The 24879-nt window shown below is 33.0% G+C and overlaps 2 protein-coding genes and 3 pseudogenes across 2 annotated transcripts; 4 read left to right on the top strand and 1 right to left on the bottom strand.

Moving 5' to 3' along the window:
• The first annotated feature begins 428 nt into the window (after window positions 1–428).
• On the top strand, window positions 429–1356 carry LOC18049409 (germin-like protein subfamily 1 member 17). The gene is made up of 2 exons (XM_006443242.2): window positions 429–590; window positions 699–1356. Exons 1-2 carry the CDS (start codon window positions 467–469, stop codon window positions 1247–1249), a joined length of 675 nt encoding a protein of 224 aa, XP_006443305.1. The 5' UTR covers window positions 429–466; the 3' UTR covers window positions 1250–1356.
• Window positions 1357–2932: 1576 nt separating this feature from the next.
• LOC18049408 lies at window positions 2933–6201 on the top strand (annotated as a pseudogene).
• Window positions 6202–8765: 2564 nt separating this feature from the next.
• Window positions 8766–9642, top strand: LOC112099980 (annotated as a pseudogene).
• Window positions 9643–14040: 4398 nt separating this feature from the next.
• LOC18049407 overlaps window positions 14041–24879 on the bottom strand; it is a 36038-nt pseudogene continuing 25199 nt past the window's right edge.
• Window positions 23451–24510, top strand: LOC18049406 (germin-like protein subfamily 1 member 13). The gene is made up of 2 exons (XM_006443239.2): window positions 23451–23613; window positions 23723–24510. The coding sequence occupies exons 1-2, from the start codon at window positions 23490–23492 to the stop codon at window positions 24091–24093; spliced, it is 495 nt and encodes a 164-aa protein (XP_006443302.2). The 5' UTR covers window positions 23451–23489; the 3' UTR covers window positions 24094–24510.

Raw genomic sequence — 24879 nt, 5'->3', positions numbered from 1 at the left:
AACTGTTAGTCTGTTGCTAGAGACATGAATTTCTTTCTCACCCATTTTCATAAATTCTTCAACTCGTTTCTTTCCAATGAAAAAATTATATTTAAATTAAGCTTTGGAAAACGCGTTAAAATATTGTTTCTTATCGTATTTTATGGTTCGCTTTGAAGATTGGCGGAAACGTGTCTAACCTGTCTGGGTTTTATCACTGTCAGCCAGACTTTGTTTTGTACGTTTTACAATTTATATTTAAGATGTGTAAATTTTGAAAACAAAAATGAAAATGAAGGCTGAGAAACATTACAAAGATAACCAATGAGAACTCAGTAATCTTGACCGGCTTCGAGGACTAATTAATTGAACACGCAAACTCGTTCACGGACTCCGTTCTATAAATAGTCTAGTTTGCCTCGCAATATTCTCAAATCACAACACTTGATTAAAGTTTGAGATAGGTACATCCTGTTAATTAATCACCATGAAGGCAATTCAATTTCTTATAGGTTTTGCTCTCTTGGCTTTGGCTTCTTCTTTGGCCTCTGCCTCTGACCCTAGCCCTCTACAAGATATCTGTGTAGCCATCGAGGACCCGAAGGATGGTGGTACGTAAGCTGAACTAACGAAACATATAAATTTCAATATAATTTGTGCTGCTACTTAATTATTCTTTTTTTCCCCCTTTGTGTGTGTATGTGTGTGTGTTCTTGTAGTGTTTGTGAATGGGAAGTTCTGCAAGGACCCCAAGCTTGCGAGAGCAGATGATTTCTTCTTCTCAGGGCTAGACAAGCCTGGAAACACAGCAAATCGACTTGGTGTTGATGAAACAGATGCAAATGTTGAGCAAATTCCAGGCCTCAACACCCTTGGCATATCAGCATTCCGCATTGACTATGCGCCATACGGCCAAAGGCCACCTCATATTCACCCCCGTGCCAGTGAAATCCTGCTGGTCCTGGAAGGAACTCTTCATGTCGGTTTTGTGACATCAGACCAGCTAAATAACAAACTCATCGCAAAAGTTCTGAATAAGGGAGATGCTTTTGTGTTTCCAAAAGGTTTGATTCACTTCCAATTCAACGTTGGAAAAACAAATGCAGTTGCCTATTCTGCTCTAAACAGCCAGTTCCCGGGTGAAATTACCATAGCCGACGCGGTCTTTGGAGCTAATCCTCCAATCAATCCCGATTTTCTTGCCAAGGCATTCCAGTTGGATCCAAAGACAGTGATAGATCTTCAGCATAAGTTCATTAATGGCAATTAGGAGAAGGAATTAATGAGCTTTAATATAAATGGCCTCTTCACTAGTGGCTTTATTGTTTTAACTCCAGATTATCATATCTTAATGTAATAAAAGAGGTCTCTGATGAACCTCTCTCCAGGCTGATTGTAGCCATGTAATAAACATAATTTATTGTTGTTTTTATTTAGCAGCCAAGCCTTTCCCATGCCTCTCCTTACACATATATTTTGTCGGTACATTCACACACATATATATTTATTTATTCTAATTAATCTCTTCGTTACTTTTGTTATGCAAAATCTGATGTGAAACAGATTATATTAAGCCCCAAGATCAATTGATAGATGACCTGCTGATGTCGCTTGATAAGAGCAAAGACACATAATGTCGAACATATGCATGCATGTAGCAAGTAATTGCATGTGGTTATCATGCAACATTCTGACTTTTGGCATAATTTGTTGAGTAACTGGGAGATATGAGTAAGTAGCATATTATTAGTGTAACTTTCAACATCCACTAAGTCTTTTATTAAAAAAAAAAAAAAATTAGAGGAAGAGGGAACGTGAAGCCTATAAATAAGGGTTTCGTTCTAGTAAGTAGTAAGAATGAGTGCTTGATACTATATTTATTAGAATGAGGCTTATGAGGAGTGGAAATACCCCTCATATATTAATTGGAACTAAAAAAAAGAATAGTAAGTCCATAGTGAAGTGTTGAGTGTGAATCTAAAAACTTAAGCACTTCATTTGTATAGTTTCATCTTTAATTCATTCCTGTCATTTTATTTTAAATCTTAAGATAAAGAAATTACTTCTAAGCAATACACATATGAACTTGGAAAATTAACCCTACATATGATTAAATCTACCTCCTTATGGGATCGACACTCGTCACTATAAATTTATACTACAATAAATTTTTGCGCTTGCGAGTTCAATAAAATTTGCACAACACCATGGATGTAGGCTAAAAGTTGAATCATGTAAATCTTAGTGTCCCTATGTGATCATTGTTTCTCAATTTCATTTTAGTTATGTGTCTATTTCACCCATCAATTTCCTAACACAACCAAAATTTGCCCCAATAATTGAGACAAACACAACTAGCAACAAAAATTTGCCCCAATAATCAAGACAAACACAACTAGCAAGCAGAATGCAGAGCACACACGTAAATTATCAACACTAACCACCAATGTTTATGCACAGTAAGCCATCTTCAAGCTCTTTTTCATTAAGAGTAAAGGGTTCATATTTAAAGAGATTACAATCAGATTTCTGATGAGTCATCAAGTGTTTTATAACTCAGAGAAATGAATTAACTACAAGCTCCTGAACCTACTATGCTTATCAGCCTATATAACAGCTTAGGTCAACCAAAAGTCAAAGCAGCAACTGCCGTAACTAACTTCCGTTAGTGTGCGCTACGCATAACAAACTTTCTTGCCAAAAGTAGGGGTGGGCAAAAAAACCGTGGTCTTAAAAATACCGAACCGAACTAGCGGTTTTTTCTAATTCGGATCGGTTTTTATTTTTTTAAAAACTGAAATATATCATTTGTAAAAAAACCGAAATATCGGTTCGGTATTCGGTTCACTCAGCTGAACCGAAAAACCAAACCGAAAAACCGAATTAATTTTAGATTTTATTCAAATCGACATGTGTTAAATTTTTTTTATAGATCCAAATATTGAGTTGGAAAATGCCTAAAGTTGATGTTGATATTGATGAAGATGGGAGAATGTTGTTGGCGTTTGTTTCTAAATTTTCTTTTTATTTTGTGTTGTAAGTTGTAATTGTTGTTATTTTTATTTGTCTTTACAACATTATGATTATGTTTATGTAGATGGAGTATTGGAGTTTGGTTATGTATTTTGAAATTTTAATATTTTATATTTTGTGAGTACCTTATTAGTAGTTAGTAAGATATTAGTGATAAAATGTGCTTTGAATACTTTGTATTTATTGTTAATATTTGTAATGAAATTAGGATGAACTAATTGTTGAAAAAAATTATTACATTTATAAGGCCCAATGGGCTAAAAATTTGAAAATTCAAAATAGGCCTAATAGGCTCAGAACCGAAAAAACCGAACCGATCCGAAAAGATCCGTTTGAGTTCGGTTCTTATTGAGTTCGGTTCTTATTCGGTTCTTTTTATAAAATAACCGATTTAAATCGGTTGTACTTAATTTCGATCCGAACCGAACCGTGCCCACCCCTAGCCAAAAGCACTCAAACTAGTCATGAATTCGAATTAAAAATTCAACACTTTTATTTAAACTAAAACTGTTTAAAAAGAGCAAAAAAAAAAAAGTTCAGATTTCTCTTACGGAAACATATAATACGAGAAAAAAAAGCTGCTTCAGATGGCTTGTCAAATAATAAAGCTACTAAAAAATTAAAACCCTATGGAGAGAGAAAATTTAAAGTACTTTTAAAATATTATATCAATCATACAACAAATAAATGAAATTATGCCATATGTAAATTTATTTTGAAAAATTACTATACAAGTGTAATTATATAAAATTTAACATACATATTATACAAATGTCAATTAGTTGAATTTCCTTTAATGTATTTTAAAATTTCTTGTACGGAGAATATAACATAGGACTTTAAAATTTTTTATTACAGTGATTTACAATTTTGACTGAGAGGGTTCTTACTTGTTGGAGTTATTTTGGCCAAAAAAAGGTGCAATCAATGAAAATTTGATGTACTGACTTTGTTTAAATTTTTTGCTGGGACTACTAAAGCTTCAGTCGCTTTAAAGCATCGATTTTTCATCAATCAATTAATTATGTCGTTGTGTGCTTATAACGAGAAGAAAAGAAAAAGAAGCATTAACATACTTTCAAGCCATGTCAATATCCCTGTACGACCTATCTAGTTTTCAAAAACTTTGCTTTTGGTTTTTTATAACCTTCTCTATTAAACAGCTGATGCTGATGACCAGATTATCCTTGCTGAAAGAATTTTTGACCATGAACATCTCTTTTATTTTGTTTTCACAATTTTGCCACAAAAAAAAAAAAAAAATTAAAAAAAGAAAGATCCGAACACTTTGTCGAGGAACGTAAACTATGAGTAGGTAGAAAATTATATATATATCAACATATCTCATCAAACAATAATATTTTACTTATGTAGTTAGAGATAAATTGACATGACATTTAAAATCATCTAGTATATTTATAATATTTGAATTATTAACTATCATTTCACATAATCATGTGGTAGATTTGAATTAAATGGTCTCATGTTTGTTGAGGTACAGACTTTGTTTGGGTAACGTTACTTCTTTAAATTTGTGACTATATCAGTATTACAGAAGTCAATTCATAAATAATCTTTTTCTCCTCATCCATCATCCTTCCCTAGATTGCTAAAAATAATAGACTCATGCACACCACAAAGAGGGTGGATGTCTATCCAAGACCATGAAATATTTTCCCACTTGGAAGGAAAAAAAAATGATATGATCATATAAGTATGAAAATATGTTGAAACGTTTTTTAATATCTTAGGAGTGCATATGTACATTTTCAGATTGAAGATTAATTTATGACATAGAGATAGATCATTCGAGATAGACTATCCACACATTCTTGTTCCATGTACTGTGTGCTATATAAAATATTATAAATGAGTAAATCTATGTGACATATATATGGTTCATCAAACGACATTTTAAGTTTAGAAGATTATTTGAACGGAACGACCACAGTCCCCAATATTAACAAAACACCACTTTTTTATTTACATTGATCATAAACAATTTCTAGTAGTGGTGTCAGTCTAGTCGATATACACTAGCAGCAGCCGACATATGAAGATTAGATGTACGAAAAATAAGCACTTACAACAAATACAGAATTAAAAAATTATCCGTTGAACATTATCAAATTAAAAAAATAAATATCTAAGGATAGTCTCATGGAGAACTCACTAATCTTCATTTATAAAGCATGAAAAAAAAAAAGAACCAATAAACTTGGTAAGTCTTCGCATCTTTATAATTCAATCCGACTATGAAAGGCTACTTATGCCCTATTGACACATACCTAGAGTAATCAACATGAAAGGAGTTCAATTTCTTGTAGCTTCTGTCCTCTTGGTTGTGTTGACATCAATGATTTCAAGTTCAAGACATGTGATGTGTATCGTTTTTCTGTATATAAGTGGGAAAATGATCAAAATCCTCCTATTGTTCAAGTAGATCTATTATTTCTCTCCTTATGTTTCAAAACTCATTACTACTCTTTGGCATTAAAATGAGTACAGGAACTTTCTAATTTTTTGTCTATTTTTTTATTTTACCATGAAAATCAGACTTATGATTAATTTTTTCCTTTTATTGATTAATTGTTGACCTTTGTGTATCAAAAGTCTAATTATGGGGGTAAAATAGTAAAAGACACGAAAAAAGTTAAAAACGAAACAGAATCTTTTTAACAAGTAGTTTTGATTGATTTTCAGGGCACAATATCCCTAAAAGCACAACAAAGCAAGTTGGCTCAACAGTCACGACTGTAAATATAGAACAGATTCGAGGGCTCAGCACTACTCGGCATATCCGTAGTTCGTATCGACTACGTGGCAAACGGCGGCCAAACATACCTCACACTCACCCTTGTGCTAGAGAAATCCTAGTAGTCCTGGAGGGCACTCTCTATGTTGGTTTTGTGACATCAAACCAGCTAAATAACACGCTCTTCGCCAGAGCCCTGAACAAAGGAGACGTGTTTGTGTTTCCAATTGGGCTCATTCATTTCCAAGCGAATATTGGACCAAGCAGTGCCGTTTGCCACTGCTGCTTTGAGCAACTAGAATCCTGGTGTTATTACAATTGCAGATGCAATCTTCGGATCTACTCCACCAATTGATCCTTATGCTTTCGCTAGGGCATTCCAACTTGATCCATATGTAGTGAAAGCTCCTCAATCAAAGTTCAAGGCTAACTAGTTGCCTGGAGACATAGTTTAGTTACTATATATATATATATATATATATGTTCCAATCAAGGATTTTAAAGTATAGGAAAGTTTGAGAAATCTCTTAAATCGTATTGTTTGAGGGTATAATTTCATAATGCTCTTAGACCGTGGGATTTAATATCTTTCTCCAACTTTCCCGTATTTTAAAATTTCGGACCAAAAAACTTCAAATACACACACACACACACATATATAGAGAGAGAGAAATATTCCAATCCGAAATTTTAAAGTGCGGGATAATCTAGGAAAACTTTAAAACGGCATGATTTTAAAGGCATAACCAGAAAACAACTATATATATATATATATGGAAAATGTAATAACGATCAACTTGTATCTGCATATATCATTCAAAAAAAAAAAAAAAACTTGTATCTGCATATATAAAAATAATGAATGTCGTAGTTCTCATGTAACTCGCAGAGAATTTATGAAATGTTTTGAAGGAGCATTTTCTTTTTTTAATAAACCAAATAAATATAGCATTGAAATCTAAAACAATAAATAAAAAAGCAAAAATACTCTCAAATACAAAGAGAGTCAAAGATTCCAATATTCTCACTTTCATTAGGTTTCTACTAAGTTATTAATAAAGTAAAACTATTTGAACTCATTAAAATATTCTCTTCGTCATTTAATTGTGAATTGAATAAATCGAACTTGGTTCGAAATCATATAGCAAACATTGGATTAGAATACTTTTGGGTTAAGAAAGCCAATTTAAATGGTTTTTGAAGGTTATCAGTTTACATATAATCAAGGATTTACTGCTGGCCCAATTCTCCTTAAAAGTTTTTAAGTTTTGTTAATTAAAATGGTCGGCATTTAGAGAATACTTCGGTCAACTTTATTTGTTTATTGAATTTTTAAAATCAAAATAGTTACAAATATGGAAGCGAAAACATTTGCAAATCAAAATCATCTACTTCCAATTTATTAAGATTGATAGAATAAACTATAATTTTGAGTTATACAAAGGTTAATATTTATACAATTATATAAAGGTCGAGTATAAACAGTTCGTCCATTTACAATTGAAAGACAAAAATTTTTTTATTTTACAATAATCATGGTTTAATAAAGTGACTTATATATGGTTGATAAATCTGAGTGAATAGTATACTTCAGTAAGTCCAAATTATAATAAAATGGTCGAGTGTGTAAGTTTTCTTACGCCTAATATTATAATATAGGATTTGTGTGTTTAATTCAAGTAAAATTATTATTTATATTTGTGTGGGATGCAATTTATTTCATACATATTATTAATTTAGATGTTTGATATATAATTCCATAGATTTCCCAACAAATTTTAAAATTATGACCAAGAACAATAATAATAATAATAATAATAATAATAATAATAATAATAATAGTAGTAGTAGTAGTAGTAGTAGTAGTAGTAGTAGTAATAGTGATAACCCTAAATTGCAAGAGTCTAGAAGCCGAAGAGTGAAAAGAACTCCCATTTACGAGTGAAATATAAATAGACTAAATTTATTTTGTTTAAAATTATTATAAATTAATTTATTCAAACACATTCTACATGTAACACATTAACCAGAGTAGTTTTGGATTAACTAATTAATTATTTATTTCGTGAAAGTTTTGGTTTGGTCTTGTCAAACACAAAATTTATGAAAGAGTTTATCTCACATTCATATCATATTTGTATGTAACAGATAAATAATTAAAAGAAATTAACATAAAAATGTATTTTCTAAAGTTTCGTTTTAGGCCTATTACAAAAACATGTTTTTATATGTTCTTAAGATTTATTTAAGTTTAATTAAATGTCTGAGAATAACATTGAAATATTGGAAAAAATTAAAAATAAAAAAAATTTAAATTCTAATTTCTACTGGTTGTCCAAATTCATCAGGGGTCATTTCTCACGCAATTATAATCCCTCTCACACAACAGCGTTATTCATATGAGATGACCTTGAGCTCTTGGTTAGTTATTGAATACATAAGTCCTTTACCTATAGTAAAAGTTATCGTTTATAAGCACTTAATTGTTACTTAACTTCTCTTATTGTTGTAGCTCTCAAATTTAGTGGTTTGAAATTAAATGTTTCACCAGCCCTTAATTATCACTTAATTTCTGCTTTGGTAATTATGAGTAAATGTATTCTAATCATTTAGCTAAAAAAAAAAAAAAAAATTCTTTCTTTCCTATAATTTTTTAGTTTTGCTAAATTATAATTTGTGTTACTTACCGTCCATATAAAAATTAAGTGGGTCCACCGTCCTGTAACTACTTTTTGCATATTTTTGTATAGAGAATAACTTACAACCAGCCGTGACTAAGCAAAAGCAATAATTTTTTAGGCTTGGTAACTATAATTACATTAATAACGATATTCACACAACATTTAGCACCACAGATGGCGCCGTACAGCGTGTTTTAAGGTAAGTATAAATTGTCACTGTGGATTGACAATTACAACACACACGCACCGTTCATAACACACACGCTCTGTCCCTCTCTCCCTCGCACCACAAATCTCACGAAGCCACCAATCTCACCATGCTCCACTCTTCCACACCATTCTCACCATCGGCTTCCTCTCTCTCTTCTCCGTCAATTGCATCTCTCATGACACCTCACTCTCTCAGCTGTCTCAAAAATTTGACTAGCAGCTTCACTCTCCCAGTGTTGTTTAATCAGGCTGTGTGGGCTACAACGCCGTTTTTCACAGCGGTTTTTGCTCATTTGATGACCCTCAAGAGGGAGGGCTGGCTTACTTATGTGACCTTTATTCCTGTTGTTACTGGCGTTATTATTGCCAGTGGGGTAAGACTTATAGCCAGACATCCCAGCTTGGGCACTTCAGACAGTCCTACAAAGGATTTTGCTCTCCTCTAAAGTATATCAGATTTCTTTGAGCTTACCTACTTGAAATCTGAACATTTTTCACTTGTACTTTTGTTACCTATTCTGTACTTTGGTTGATGTCTCAAAGAAACGTTTAATTCTATGAACCTTCTCATGGACATGGCTCCAGTAGCTGCTATGTCCCTTCTTCCTGCTGTACTAATAATGGAAAACGTTGTAGTTGGAATCACAATTGCACTTGCTAAACAAGATGTGGAGTTCTTATGGTATCTGATCTTCAATTCCTTGCATATTTTGTCATTTTGACCAATTTTTTGGTCACTAAGAACGCCAATGCCTTAACTCTTTAAGTAATATTTTTGTGAATTTAGTTCAATCAAGTACATCATTTTAAGACATACCAAGTGCGTTTGGCTTTCAGGTTCTTGGAACTGCAAAAGGAGCTATTGCAGTGGTTGTATCAATTCATATATTCAGAAATCCGGTATCTATAACTGGGATGTCTGGCTGGACTCTCACCATAATTGGGGTCGTCCTCTACAATGAAGCCAAGAAACAGAGCAAATGATTTTCGCCAATACATATGTAGGAATTAATTTAAACACTATTAATTTGTTTTGTCCACATTAACAAAAGCAACAAGATAGCTAGATCAATGTTGAAAAACAAAGAAACCTCAAACAAAGGAAATAGCACTAGGTTGTGTTCTCAGTTTGAGGAATATCACCAAATTTTGTTTCCGGGAAGTTTGTTGCAGGAAAAATCTGGATTTGATTCCTTCATATTATCCATCATTTAATTTTTTTTTTGGGTTTATTTATTTACAAGTTATGAATTAATTAATTTGCTTGCAACCATTGTGTACTATTCATAAGGGCTGAAGTATCACAGCTATCATTTCGGTAATACGTGAGAGTTTTTTGTTATCGTGTCCAATTTACCAGTTCCTGCAAAATTGCAATCTTCGATTAACCCAAAAACTGAGCAGTAGTATTAAAACTCAAACCAATGTGTTAATCAATTCAATTAAATTGATCAACAAGTAATTACATTGTGAAATACACAATTTAATCAGGATCATCCATAAGAACATTTTGTCACCCAATATAATGCTATCTTCTATAACTTTGCCATTGTTATAATAAGCAAACAATCTGAAGTTTTTGTTTATGGTTCATTTTTGATAAATTTCTGAAAATTTCAACTCAATTAAAGCCTACATTTCAAAGCAACAAAGCCAAATGAATCAATTACATGTAGAACAGTACTAAGATAAAAAAGGCAAGCACAAGAAATGAATTTTTATCAATCTACTGAACTAAATGCTTGGTTTTTCAACATGAAAATTTACGAGAAATATTCTAAAAGCAAACTTAAAATATAGGAGTAATTTGATTCAAAAAAATGCCATAGCCTATGTGCCAAATGACACTTAAGCTAGAGGCTTGGTCTCATCCTCATCTTCTTCTGTATTGGGAGCCAAGTAGAATCTAATATAACCCATCTCAGCAATCTTTTACTCGACCACAACAGGCAGTTCTGAAGACAGGCTGGTAGTAACAGTATTCGACAATGGTGTAGCCCTTGTGAATGAATTCATGTATCTCAGAGCAAAAGTCAATGACATTGGCTCATTAAGTTTAATGATTGTTGCTTCTTCTGGCAGCCAAATTTTCACCACAAAAGCAAATAATATCTTAGATCCAGCATTTTACTCAGAATACAGAATTGAGATAGCTATTTACACTGGTGCATAAAAAATTAGTGTAGGAAAATACCTGGTTATACTTTAAGTTTCTAACTAGTAAATTATTAAAATAAGGATATTCTAAGGAAGCAAATTACCTTCAGAAGTCGATTACGACAGCTGTCGACAACGACACAATGGCAGCTGTGACCCACGGCTGCTGTGGATTTCGGAGGAAAAAAGAGTGACCCTGGCTGCTGGATTTGAAGGAGGGAGAGAGTGACTCACGGCCGTTGGGTTTGGAGGGGGAGAGAGAGTGTGACCCACGCTGCTGGATTTTGGAGGGGAGACAGAGAGAGTGACCTGCGGTTGCTAGATTTAGTGGGAAGAGAGAGTGACCCACGACTAGTGGACTTGGAAGGGAGAGAGAGAGTGCCCACGACTAGTGGACTTGGAGGGGAGAGAGAGAAAGTGACCCACGCTGCTGGATTTGAAGGGGAGAGAGAGAGCGAGAGCCGACGGTAAGAACGGAGCCTGCCGAGGAAGAACGGAGCGTGGTGATATTGGTGGCTTGGTGAGATTTGCGGTGTGTGATGGAGAGAGCGAAAGAGCGTGTTGTGAACAGTGTATGTTGCAATTGTCGATTCAGTGGTGATTTATAGTTACCTCAAAATGCACCGTTCGGTGCTATTTGTAGTGCTGAATGTGGTGTGAATCTCATTTTTGATAATTGCATTGATTGGTAGGATGTTTTGGGACCATGAGATATAGATTGTAGTCGTATTTTTTTTTTTTTTGAACTACAAGGTGGTCCTGAGTGGGTCTCAATTATGGAGGCACTTTTAAGCCTGTACCACAACCCATACTAATCTCCGCTCGCACCGGATCGGTCCGTAAAGGGTATAGTGCTGGTCCAAGTGGTGACTTCATACGAGAACGAGATTTAAACATCTGATCTCTTTTAAGGAGTGAGAGTACCAAATCACCCACAACGTATGTTAACGCTCAACATTTCCACTTTCCTAGTTCGTGCTCAGCTTCACTCCATCTCTCTAGGCTCCTTAGCCGCAAAGAGAAGAGCAACAAAGACTATTACACCAGCTGCGCAGAGTTCAGAAAATTAAAGACAAAACGCTACCAATAACTCTGAATTTTTTTTTTTTTTTTTTGTAGAAATATTGGTTAGCCTACAACTGTTTTAGATGTCAATTCAAATTAAATTATTATCCCAAATTTAGTGGCGTGCATTTCTCCTCATGTGGCATTTTGTCCCCATGGCATAAAATTTTGTCTTTTATTTATTTATTTATTCTTTTAAAGGAAAACATCATCCCTTCGTTAAACATCTCAATTACCTTCCTTGTCGAAAACGAAAAGATAAAAAAAATATCAATTTTAATAAATAAATAAATAAATGAAAGGAGCCACGGAAAATATTGTCAGTATAACATACATTGTTATGAAGTAGTAGGCGGTTCATCATCGGTAGTTGAAAGCACAAAGCACAGAAACAGAAACTATAAAAATATAGTTATGCAAAGATAACCTATTTTTTAAGCTTAACATAAAAATGATTGCCCATTGATTCTATCATACCAAATGAGTATTTGATTTCATTTGGATGAACAACAAAGTCAAGCAAATGAAAAATCATAGAATGCATGCATGCGAAAAATGTTCAAAGTAATCATTTCTCCGAGCCAACAGCCTTTGCGTCACGAGAGAATCCTAATCCCGCGTCAATCCAAATTCCAATACCAAGTCCAACAGTCCAACAGTCCATCAATCAAACTATTTATTACTCTGAAAAACACTAGACAAAGCCAGAAAAGACAACAATCACAGTGACCATTGTTTCTTAAAAATAAATAACGGCGTGCTGGGGTGGAAAACGACCAAAAGCCAAAAGAACGTAGATTCCGACAAAGCTTATAATTTATAATTTATATGCGAGTCTAGTACATTCTCCTTTTAACTCTTCACCAGCCAAAAGTGGGTTTATATACAAGTCAATAGTAGGAATTCTAAGACAATATTTGAGCGACACCATGGTCTTCGGTCCAGTAAGCTCTTTCTCGGTTATGGCATAAAAAGATGTGAAAATACTGAAGAGACGTCACTGCATTCACGCCACGAGTATGCAATTGCTGTTTCAAAAGACTGCCTTTGTGGATTTCTCCCATAAAACAGAAGTCCAAAAATCATTGTAAGCAAATAAAATAAGAACTAAAATTGGCACCACCTCTCCAAAACAGGCCAGAACTATCTTTGTAACATTGGTTCTATCATACATAATTTTGGGTTCATTCTATATTAGAAATGAAGCAATGAGAAGTGCTTATAAATAAGCAACCCACGTACACAGAGTAGCAGATAACCGAAGAAGCAAAGCTAAATAACCAAGTTGAAACTGCACAATTTCCCAAACAAAACCTAAAAACATTGTAACAGGATCCCAAACCCTTTTAACCTCTGACTAGTTGATCTCTCACGGCTCTCCAAATACAGAGGTGATGCTCCATATATTTATGGATTTTAGTCTCACAAAAATATTTTTCCTAACTACCCGAAGTTGTTTCATGTTTGGGCATAGGAATAAATAGAGGTTGTCATCTGCAACAAATAAAACCGAAAGATTTCAGAAACAGAAAACTTTCAGACACCTTTGACAAAGATCACCCAGTTAATCATAACCATATAGAAGAAGATAATATTATTAAGACTAGAGAAGAAGTTCCTAGATCAAAGCTTCATCCACATAATTAAAGAAAGAATCAAGATTCCTGTTTCTACATTGATTCGCCAACATGCTTCATGCAACAAATAAACCGAAAGATTTCAGCAACAGAAAACTTTCAAACACCTTTGACAAAAATCACCCAGTTAATCACATCGATATAGAAGAAAACGATATTCTTTAGACTACAGTAGTGGTTCCTAAGTCAAAGCTTCATCCACATAATTGAAAAAACAACCAAGACCCCTATTTCTACATTAATTCCCCAACATGCTTCATTGAGACTAAAGTACTAAATAAATTGAACAAATATTTCATGGAAAAAAGGCAACAATCTACGGGATGCTGTAATACTAAATAAATTGAACAACTTGACAAACATATTAACAAGAATTTATTAACAATACTGACGTGCCAAAAACAAATGGAACCTGAAATTCAACAAGTAGCTAACTTCTCATATGAAGAACTCACATCATTCTGGAGTGGAAACGCGGAGATCTAAAAGCATTCTTTTCGATTCATGCAAATTCTTTTAAAGAATCGTCTTCAACTGCTAATTGACATGCATCAAACAGACCGAAGGGATACCTCTAACTGCTCTATCTTCTCAGCCAAATCATGCTTCCCACAATTCTTCAGCCCATCAGTAACCAAATCAAAGCACCTGGAAATTGGAGTCAACCCCATCTCAGTCATTTCCATCAAATAATTTGCCGCCTCAACAAATCTTCCCCCGCGCCCACACATTGTTATCAACGTTGTATAAACCGGCCTATTTGGAGGATGCCCCTTAATCTTGATCTCACTAAAGAAACAAAATGCATCATCAAACTGGCCCCTCCTAAAAGCCCCTTTAATAATAGGAGCATACAAGCTTGGGAATGGGTTGTGACCATCCTCAACCAAATTATGCAGCAATCTAAAAGCCTCATCAATCATACCCGCCTTTGAAACTGCTGGAATCAAAATCTTATACGTACTCACATCAGCGCACGAACCTAACTTACATACACTATAATACATCTCAACACAAAACTCAACCTCCCCGGATTTACATATCGTCTCAATCAACGAATTAAAGGTTTCCAAATCCGGATCAGACCCTTGTTTAATCATTTTATTAACCATCTGTTTAGCAGACTCTAAATAACCGGCATTCAACAACCCTTGAACCAACAAATCACGACCTCGAACAGGCGGGTTGAACCCTTTATCACTCATCTCCTGCAAAAACTCGTGCCTCGCTCATTTTCCCAGAAGAACACCAAGCATTAACAAGAATCGCGTACGTCCACTTGTCAGGGACAAACCCTTTTCTAATCATCCTCCTAATCAAACCATAAGCACCATAAAACAACTTGACTTCACACAAAGCAAACAGCAATGAATTATACAAAAGAACACACTGCTGACAATTGAAAGCGGTACACTTATTAAAAACCTCAACAGTATTAGAGTTTGAGGAGAGACGGAGAGGTTGTAGGGTTTCATGAGTTCGATGGTCTTCCACATGGACTGGTAGCGTTTGTGGTGGGCGAGGGTCAGGATGAGCTGTTCGAATTTGAGGGAGGTGGGGGAGTGTTGGGGGTAGGAGTGGAATAAGTTTTATTGAATTAGTTACCATAAATTCTAGATTTATTATAGGAAATTTGTATACTTTTTTCAATAATGCTACATATCTCAAATATTAATCTCAAAACTCATCCCAAGTGATGTGGCAGCTGATATGGCATCAAACTTATAAATTTATTCTAAATTAAAATAGACCCCTCTAAAATACTTTATTTTAAAGTAAATCCCTTTTACAACTAAAAGTCTTTTGCCCTATCGTTTTCGACCTGGCTGCAAATTTGGTCTGGCTGCAAATTGAACAGGTTTGTCCTATCGTATTTTGGCTTGGCTGCAAATTAGAGAGAAAGTTCAGGGAGAACAAAGTCTTCTCACTCATGACAGGTTTGTAATTCCTACCAAACTATTTTATTAGCACTCAACAATCTGCACTTCTTGAAAAGAAAAAATGAATTGATGGAATTTGAATTGCTTGGCTGCAAACTGAATGAACAGAGACAAGAACTTTAGGAAGAACAAAACCTTCAGTTGAGATGACGGATTTGGAGTCAAAAGAAATAGAAAACTCCCTAGAAATCATTACTGATGAGGTGAATTTTTTAATTTTTATTCTTATTTTTTTATACCTTGTATTAATATGTTTCTAATTTGTATTAATTGACGATGATTTTAATTAGTTGGATATTTTTGCTTTATTTAAATCAGGTTGATGACGAGAACGATATAAGTAATGAACCAAATGCAGAAGAAATTATTGAGCCAAAAATTGGCATGGTTTTTGATACAACTCAAAATTTGTTTGAGTTCTACAAGATGTATGCGAAGATAATGGGATTCGAAATTATTAAAAGAACCTCTAGCAAAGGAGACGATGGAGAGTTAAAATATGTGACATTTTCATGTTCACGCAGCAGCAAGGCAAAATCTTTATCGAACCAGCCTTTTAAATTACAACCAACATCCAAAACAAATTGTAAGGCTAAAGTAAGGGCAACAACATGCTTGGACAGAAAGTGGGAGGTCAAATCCATTACATATGAGCATAATCATGAGTTAAACACACCAAGTAAGGCTCGTTTTCTGAAAACCAACAGGGTAATGAAGTTGTTTGTTCAAAGAAAGTTGGATTTGAATGATCAAGCAGGAATAAGACCGAATAAAAGCTTTAATTCTTTGGTGGTTGAAGCAGGAGGACATGAGAATTTAACTTTCCTAGAAAAAGATTGTAGGAATCATTTACACAAAGTAAGGCGCTTACGGCTTGGGGATGGTGATGCTTCTGCAGTTCTTGATTATTTCTTAAAAATGCAAAATGGAAACTCCAATTTTTTTTATATGGTGGATTTAGATGAAGATGCTCGGTTGAAAAATTTATTTTGGGCTGATGCAAGAAGTAGAGCAGTGAATAAAGAATTTGGTGATGTTATTACATTTGACTCAACCTATCTAACAAATAAATATGATATACCATTTGCTGCTTTTGTTGGGGTCAATCATCATGGACAATCAACATTATTAGGATGTGGTTTGATTTCTAACGAGGACATTGACACATATGTATGGCTTTTTCGATCTTGGCTTAAATGTATGTCTGGTTGTGCTCCAAATGCCATAATCACTTATCAAGATAAGGCCATGCAAAAGGCGATTGAAGTTGTCTTTCCGCATGCGCAACATAGGTGGTGTTTGTGGCATATAATGAAAAAGTTTCCAGAAAAATTGAAAGGTTACAAGAAATATGAAGTGATCAAGTTGACTATGCAGAATATTGTTTATGATTATTTAATACCTTCTGATTTTGATGAACGTTGGATGGTGTTCATTGAAAAATATAATCTTAATAACAATGAATGGTTGCAAAACTTGTATGATGAGAGGCAATATTGGGTTCCAGCATATGTGAAGGATATATTTTGGGCAGGAATGTCTACAACACAACGCAGTGAGAGTATGCATGCATTCTTTGATGGGTATGTAAATTCAAAAACTCCTCTAAAATAATTTGTTGAACAATATGGAAATGCACTACGGGACAAGGTGGAAAAAGAAAATCATGCCGATTTTAATGATTTGAATTCTAATATCCCTTGTGTTACTCATTATGCCATGGAGCAGCAATTCCGAGATACTTATACAATGGAAAAATTCAGAGAATTTCAGCAAGAGTTAAAAGGAAAAATCTTTTGTGAGATATTTTCATGTCAAACAAATATTTTAACTTCAAAGTTTGTAGTAGTTGAAGATGTTAAAATTGGAGAGAATCATCGTCGTGACCCTTTTGAAGTTTCTTTTAATGAGGTTAATTGTGAGATTAATTGTAAGTGTCGACTATTTGAGTTTAAGGGAATATTATGTTGACACATCATTGCAGTGCTTATTCATAAAGAAATATTTTCTATTCCAGAACAGTATATTTTGAGGCGATGGAGAAAGGATATAAAAAGATGTCACACTGAGGTGAAAGTAAGTAATGACAATTGGAGCATAAAACCTGAAGGACTTAGATTTGATAAGATGTGCAACTTTTTTTATGATGTAGCTGAACTAGCGACTAATAATGAGAATAATTGCAATATGGTGTTGGAGGTATTAGATTATTTGAAAGCAAAACTAATGCTAAATGGAGGTGGGGGTGAAATTAGTCAACGTGGAAGTAATATAGCTCATGGCACAACAAAATATGGGGAGGTTCGTGGCAGTCATAATGGTAAAATTCTTTCTCCACTAGCAGTTAGAAGTAAAGGTCCTCCACCTTACAAACGAAGGCAGTCTAAGGTCGAGCAAATTATTCAGAGAAAAAAGCAAAAGAAAACGACCAAGGTATGAAATTAATAAATTTTATCCAAAATGCTTATCAAATATTTTATTATACATTACTTATAATTCCTACATATTATTTTATTCAAGGGATCTCAAATGATAAGTAGTGAAACACAAAGATATGGATTGGAGAACAACACCACTCATGCAATGGTTACTTCTGATAATCCAATGCAGGTAATGTGTTTTTATTCTTTTTGCTTGGTATATAATTATGAGGAGTATGTTATTCTTATTGTCATTAGGTTGATGTCATTTTTTTTATATTTAGGGTACTACATAGATAAATAAATAATATCTTTTCTCATAGTTACAAATCTTTAGCTTTTTCTTTTTAACTAATCCTTTGTAACGTATGCAGGTCACTCGAGAGTTGTAAAGAGATTGAAGTATCTAGCAAGAAGCCAAACATAAAAAGATGGAGTACAAGAATTATTTGAAAACATTATGTTATCAAACAATAATGTTAGATTATTGTTAAATTACTTTCACGGTTCAGTTTTTGCTCTGAAATTTATGATGAATTATGGATTTTTAATTGCATGGATGATTATAGGTTGAGCTATTGCAATTTTATAGTAACAATACAATCCAGATGTTATGTCTTTGTGATTTTATGTTCTTATAGTTAATGAATTTTCCTTTAAAAGAAAAAAAAGAGTGAACATTTTAGTTAGGACTGAAGTACATCTTCAATTTTTTATAATAATGCGAATGAATATTGCTGAAAAATTTCTCTTCGAATGGCAAAGCTAATTAAGTGTAGATTAATTTTCAGTACATATTGAGTTTACAGAAGAAACCTTTCTCTTGGGTTTCATTGAAATAAATTACAATGTTAATTTATTTTCTTCCCTATGTTAATTGCTACTAACTATTGAATATGAATAATCACTGGACGAAATCTATTAACTTTCTGTCATATAACTCTGCTTTCTTGCCCATTCTAGCACAAAGAGCACTTCAGCTTGTGCAACCTCCTCACTGTCTACTCTATGAACTGCAATTTGGCATTAAAAACTAATGCCGATAACTGGACAATTTTTTCTCCAAAACACGCAAGCTGAACCACTGGAGCAATCAGGGTGAAACAAAATAAAAAAAGTGATCTTCAACATGACCTAGATTAAATTATAGCATTAAATAAAAAAAAAAAGTGGAGAAATTATACAATACACATGATTATTTAACACAAAATAAATGAACAAGAGCATAATGCAATAAAAGTAAAGACGTTTTAAGTGTAATATGTGTAAAACACAAAAATTAAAAACTTTTTAGTTACTTGATAAAGAGGAAGAAAATTATTCAATACAAAATCTAGCAACCGAAAAATGAAATCTTTATTCTTATTATTTGTATTTAGGAAGGAAAATCAAAATCAATTAGAAAACAAAAGCAATAATACAAAAGGCCACAGACTAACCAAGCAGATTGGAAAGCGATGAGATGATACCATCGAATACAACCATCTTTTACCAGATCTATACACCGCCATCAGTCCTCTTATTCTTTTGACCAAAATATGCTATCTCAATCACAAAAAAATAATGTAAATACATGATAAATAATAAAAAAATAAACAAAAAGGAATCAATAAATACATGATATTGTTGAGTGCTAGTAAAATAGTTTGGTAAAAGAACGAACTTGTCATGAGTGAGAAGAAACCGAAAACTTTGCTCTCCCTGAACTTACTCTCTCTATTCGTCTCTGTTCGTTCAGTTTGCAGCCAGGCCAAAAACGATAGAGCAAAAGACTTTTAGTTGTAAAAGGGATTTACTTTAAAATAAAGTATTTTAGAGGGGTCTATTTTAATTTAGAATAAATTTATAAGTTGGATGCCATGTCAGCTGCCACATCACTTGGGATGAGTTTTGGGATTAATATTTGGGATATGTAGCATTATTGTACTTTTTTTCCCCATCTTCTATAACGATATCCATTTATTACACATGTTAATTAAACGCAATTATTTATCTTGATGTGGATCAAGTAAAAACAAAATAAAAAAATATTCTTATATTTTTAGACATACATATGATTTATCAATAAAATTAGATCTAATTTGGAGTATTATACATACTTTATGTTATTTCAAACTTTTTACTTGTATTTGAAGACCATTTAGGATTGTTCTAGAGGAAGTGTAGAAAGATGCAAAATAACCTCATTTTACAACAACTATGAAAAATATTAAAATAATAATTTTTTTCAAAATTCGATTTTGATCATAAATTTTGGGGGTGTTCAGAATCCAATATGATCCACTCAATTTGTCCGATAGGTAAAAATCCGATCTGTAGATTGATGGATTGAATTGGATTGAATTGAAAATTTGATAATCCGCAATTGGTGGATTGGATATGAATTTACTTCTGTAAATCCGCAAAAATATGTGAATCAGTAAAAAAATAAAAGTATTTATTTAATTAAAAAATAAAACTTGTAAATATAGCATTAGTACTTACTAGTAAATAAATAAGTTGAAATATAGTTACATTAACACTATATTATATCTTATCCGATAATATATAAAATAAAAAATAATTAAACAAACAAATATAGTTTCCTAAACAGTTATTTTTCATGTACTGATCTAAACAAATGATTTTTATTTTCTTTTTGGTGTGTTATATTTTGAAAGTTTAAATTTTTTTTTAGCTTTATTTAAACAATAAATATATTTTAATCTTATTTAATTTTAAATTTGACCAGTAGTAAAATTATTTTTATATTGATTTTTTATTTAGTTAGTTCGTGGATTGGACAGAATTAAAAATTTTCAATCTGCAAACCAATCCGCAAAATAGGGGATTAAATATAGATTGGGTCAAATCCATACCTAATCTGCAGACGTATTGATTGAATTTGGATTAAATTTCACCAATTCGTGAATTGGATTGGATTGAAAATTTATAATCTATAAAATCATGGATAAGATATGGATTGATGTCAAATCCGTAAAATCTGATCCGCAAACACCCCTAATAAATTTCATACTTAATAAAACAACACATGTATTACATAATTGCAAAACTAACATTACTCAATTTAAATTAAAAAATCAATAAATATATAAGATAATAAACATTCTAACGAGTTTTATTTTACAATTGTGATTTTTTTTTTTTGCAGTAACTCTTATATTAATTTACTTATTTTGCCTTTTATTCATAAGTTTTAGGCATAATGTACAAACTATATGTTTTATTTTACATTTAATGTTGATTTACTTGTTTTACGTTATATTTATAAGTTTTCATTTTATTTACCAATAATACATCAATTTACTATTTTATAGTAATTTATATATTTTACATTCTTTTTACAAGTCTTATGTTTCATTTCCAATATATATATATATATATATATATAGTTAGTGTTGATTTACTAGTTTTATGTTATGTTTGCAAGTTTTTGTTTTGTTTGAAATACTAGTTAGGCAACCCAAGAGGGGGGGGGGGTGAATTGGGTTTCTAAAACTTTAAACAAACAAAACCACACAATAATAATAAAATCAATCAAAGCACAAAATTAAAAAAGATAAGGGAAGAGAAAATCAAACACAGAGATTTTTACGTGGTTCGGCCAACCCTGCCCACGTCCACGCATCCAAGCTCGTCGGCTTTGAGGATTCCACTAATCAAGCCTCCAAGGCTTCAAGAACACTTACAATTGACTTTAAATGTGTCAATAAACCTTTACACTAAGAGATTATCCCCAATCTCTTAATTCAAGTCTATCCCAACACTTACAATGACTCAAAGTAAAGAATATTACAAATAAATTTTCACTCACACAATATATATGATTACAAATGAAATCTCAAAGTGTGAATAAATGAAACAAGAATAAGTTTAAGGCTCAATAAAGGTTGTATTCTCAGTTGCAAGCTCAATGATAACTCTTGGATCACCTCTCATTTGAATTTGATTGAGTCATTTTATAGTTGAAGCTGAAAACAAGCCGTTGTTGACTTTCTGGGAGAAATCGGATCGTCGTTAACTGCTATCGGCTAACCATTTTGACTAGTCCAAATGACCGTTAAGCTAAGATTTTAAATAATCGGTTCACCGTTTGAAGTTATCGGTTAGCTGTTTATTTCCAAAGACTTGCAAAACAAATTTTGGCTATCCGTTCTTGTTAAATGGCTCACAGTTACAATCTAAAAATTATCGAATCACCGTTTTCAGTAAACGATTCATCGTTATTTTTCAGAATCATCATTTTAACAACCCTTTGTAGAACATGCTTTCTGGAAATTATTAGTTTGTCGTTTTCAACAATTGGTTAGCCATTTGCTACAATGTTGTGAGTTCTAAAAGTAGTCGTATTTATTTGGTAAATCTTACTATTAAAATGATGTAAGAATGTAAATGATTGAAGAGAAAATTTGTTGAATAAAATTTATTTACACATTTATAAACATATAAATAAAATATTTTTAGTTGTGTCTATATAATAATTGATAACTAAAATAAATGTTTTATATTATTAATTTTATTTTTATTTTGTTATCTCAATATAATTGGTAATAATAATAATAATCTCTTTCAAATTAATAATTTTATTTTTAATTAATAAGGATGATTTTGGATTTTTCTCTTATATATAAGGATATATATGAAATTGTATTAAGTATAAAAGTGTTTATCAAAATAAAATTTTAAAAAACTACTCTTTTTTTACTTTTCAAAATCTACATGATTTTACTAAAAGGGATTTTTAAAAAAAATTATTCAATATTAAAATTAGCTTTTAAAGTTGAAATGATATATATCAATTGACATTGTAAAAGGATATCACTAACGAAACGTGCCGACTCCAGGCTCTAATTAACGTGACCGCTGAAAATAAGATGGAAGAATTTGGTTCCTCCTGATCCTAGTCTTAACGTTTTGAAGCAGATGATCTGTGACTTTAACACGTAATGAAAAAAACATGTGCATCATTGACTTCGTAAAGCATTTATAGAACTAAAAATGGTTAAAGCAGCTACGAAAATTGCTATGAAAAAGGAAAAAAGGCTAATAATGCTTCTTCATTAAGCCCAACAACAAACCAAACAAGTCCGGTAACATCGATATCTACAGAACACGACGTCCAACTGCTAGTCTGCTTGCCAGAGACATGAATTTCTTTCTCACCCATTTTCATAAATTCTTCAATTCGTTTCTTTCCAATGAAAAAAATTATATTTTAATTATGCTTTGGAAAATGCGTAAAATATTGTTTCTTATTATATTTTACGGTTCGTTTTGAAGATTGGCGCAAACGTGTCTAACCTGTTTTGGATTTTATCACTATCAGCCAGACTTTGTTTCGTATGTTTGCTATTTATATTTAAGATGTGTACCACCGAACAAGTTCTACACGTAAATTTTAAAAAGAAAAACGAAAATGAGGACCGCAAAACATTACAAAGATAAGCACTGAGGACTCAGCAAGTCTTGACCTGCTTCGAGGACTATTAATTGAACACACAAACTCGTTCATGGACTCCGTTCTATAAATAGTCTAGTTTCCCTCCCAAGATTCTCAAATCACAACACTTGATTAAAGTTTTGAGATAGGTACATCCTGTTAATTAATCACCATGAAGGCAATTCAATTTCTTATAGGTTTTGCTCTCTTAGCTTTGGCTTCTTCTTTGGCCTCAGCCTCTGACCCCAGCCCGCTTCAAGATATCTTTGTAGCCATCAATGACCCCAAGGATGGTGGTACATAAGCTGAACTGATGAAACATATAATTTTCAATATAATTTGTGCTGCTACTTAATTATTCATTTTTTTCCCACTTTGTGTCTGTATGTGTGTGTGTTCTTGTAGTGTTTGTGAACGGGAAGTTCTGCAAGGACCCCAAGCTTGCGAGAGCTGAAGATTTCTTCTTCTCAGGGCTAGACAAGCCTGGCAACACAGCAAATCGACTTGGTGTTGATGAAACAGATGCAAATGTTGAGCAGATTCCAGGACTCAACACCCTTGGCATATCAGCATTCCGCATTGACTATGCGCCATACGGCCAAAGGCCACCTCACGTTCACCCCCATGCCAGTGAAATCCTGCTGGTCCTGGAAGGAACTCTTCATGTCGGTTTTGTGACATCAGACCAGCTAAATAACAAACTCATCGCACAAGTTCCAAAGACCGTGTCGGCTATGGTAATTTCACCGGGGAACTGGCTGTTTAGAGCAGAATAGGCAACTGCTTTTGTTTTTCCAATGTTAAATTGGAAGTAAATCAAACCTTTTGGAAACACAAAAACATCTCCCTTATTCAGAACTTTTGCGATGAGTTTGTTATTTAGCTGGTCTGATGTCACAAAACCGACATGAAGAGTTCCTTCCAGGACCAGCAGGATTTCACTGGCACGGGGGTGAATGTGAGGTGGCCTTTGGCCGTATGGCGCATAGTCAATGCGGAATGCTGATATGCCAAGGGTGTTGAGTCCTGGAATCTGCTAAACATTTGCATCTGTTTCATCAACACCAAGTCAATTTGCTGTGTTGCCAGGCTTGTCTAGCCCTGAGAAGAAGAAATCTTCAGCTCTCGCAAGCTTGGGGTCCTTGCAGAACTTCCCGTTCACAAACACTACAAGAACACACACACATACAGACACAAAGTGGGAAAAAAATGAATAATTAAGTAGCAGCACAAATTATATTGAAATTACCATAATTTCTTGATGGAATAAATTTGTATAAATGAATTCTTGATAGACAATAATTTTATCATAAAATCATCATTAATCCAGAACTGAAATTATATCACGAGTCTATCATATTTTTATAATATAAATAATTTTTTTACGAATCTGTCACAAACTGTCTGTCATCTATTACTTGTTTTCTTATAGTGAATTAACCCCAAACCCTTGGGTAAAAACACGACTACAAAAATGCAAAACAATGACTCATATATTATGACGGTTTTTCTTTACAACCGTCATTAAAAGTATTTGATAACCGTTATTATATGAATCGTCA

Source organism: Citrus clementina, unplaced genomic scaffold, assembly GCF_000493195.1.
Source record: "Citrus clementina cultivar Clemenules unplaced genomic scaffold, Citrus_clementina_v1.0 scaffold_3, whole genome shotgun sequence".
NCBI classification, from domain to species: domain Eukaryota; kingdom Viridiplantae; phylum Streptophyta; class Magnoliopsida; order Sapindales; family Rutaceae; genus Citrus; species Citrus x clementina.
Note: the sequence above shows the minus strand (reverse complement) of the source record. Positions and strands in the feature narration are given on the sequence as shown.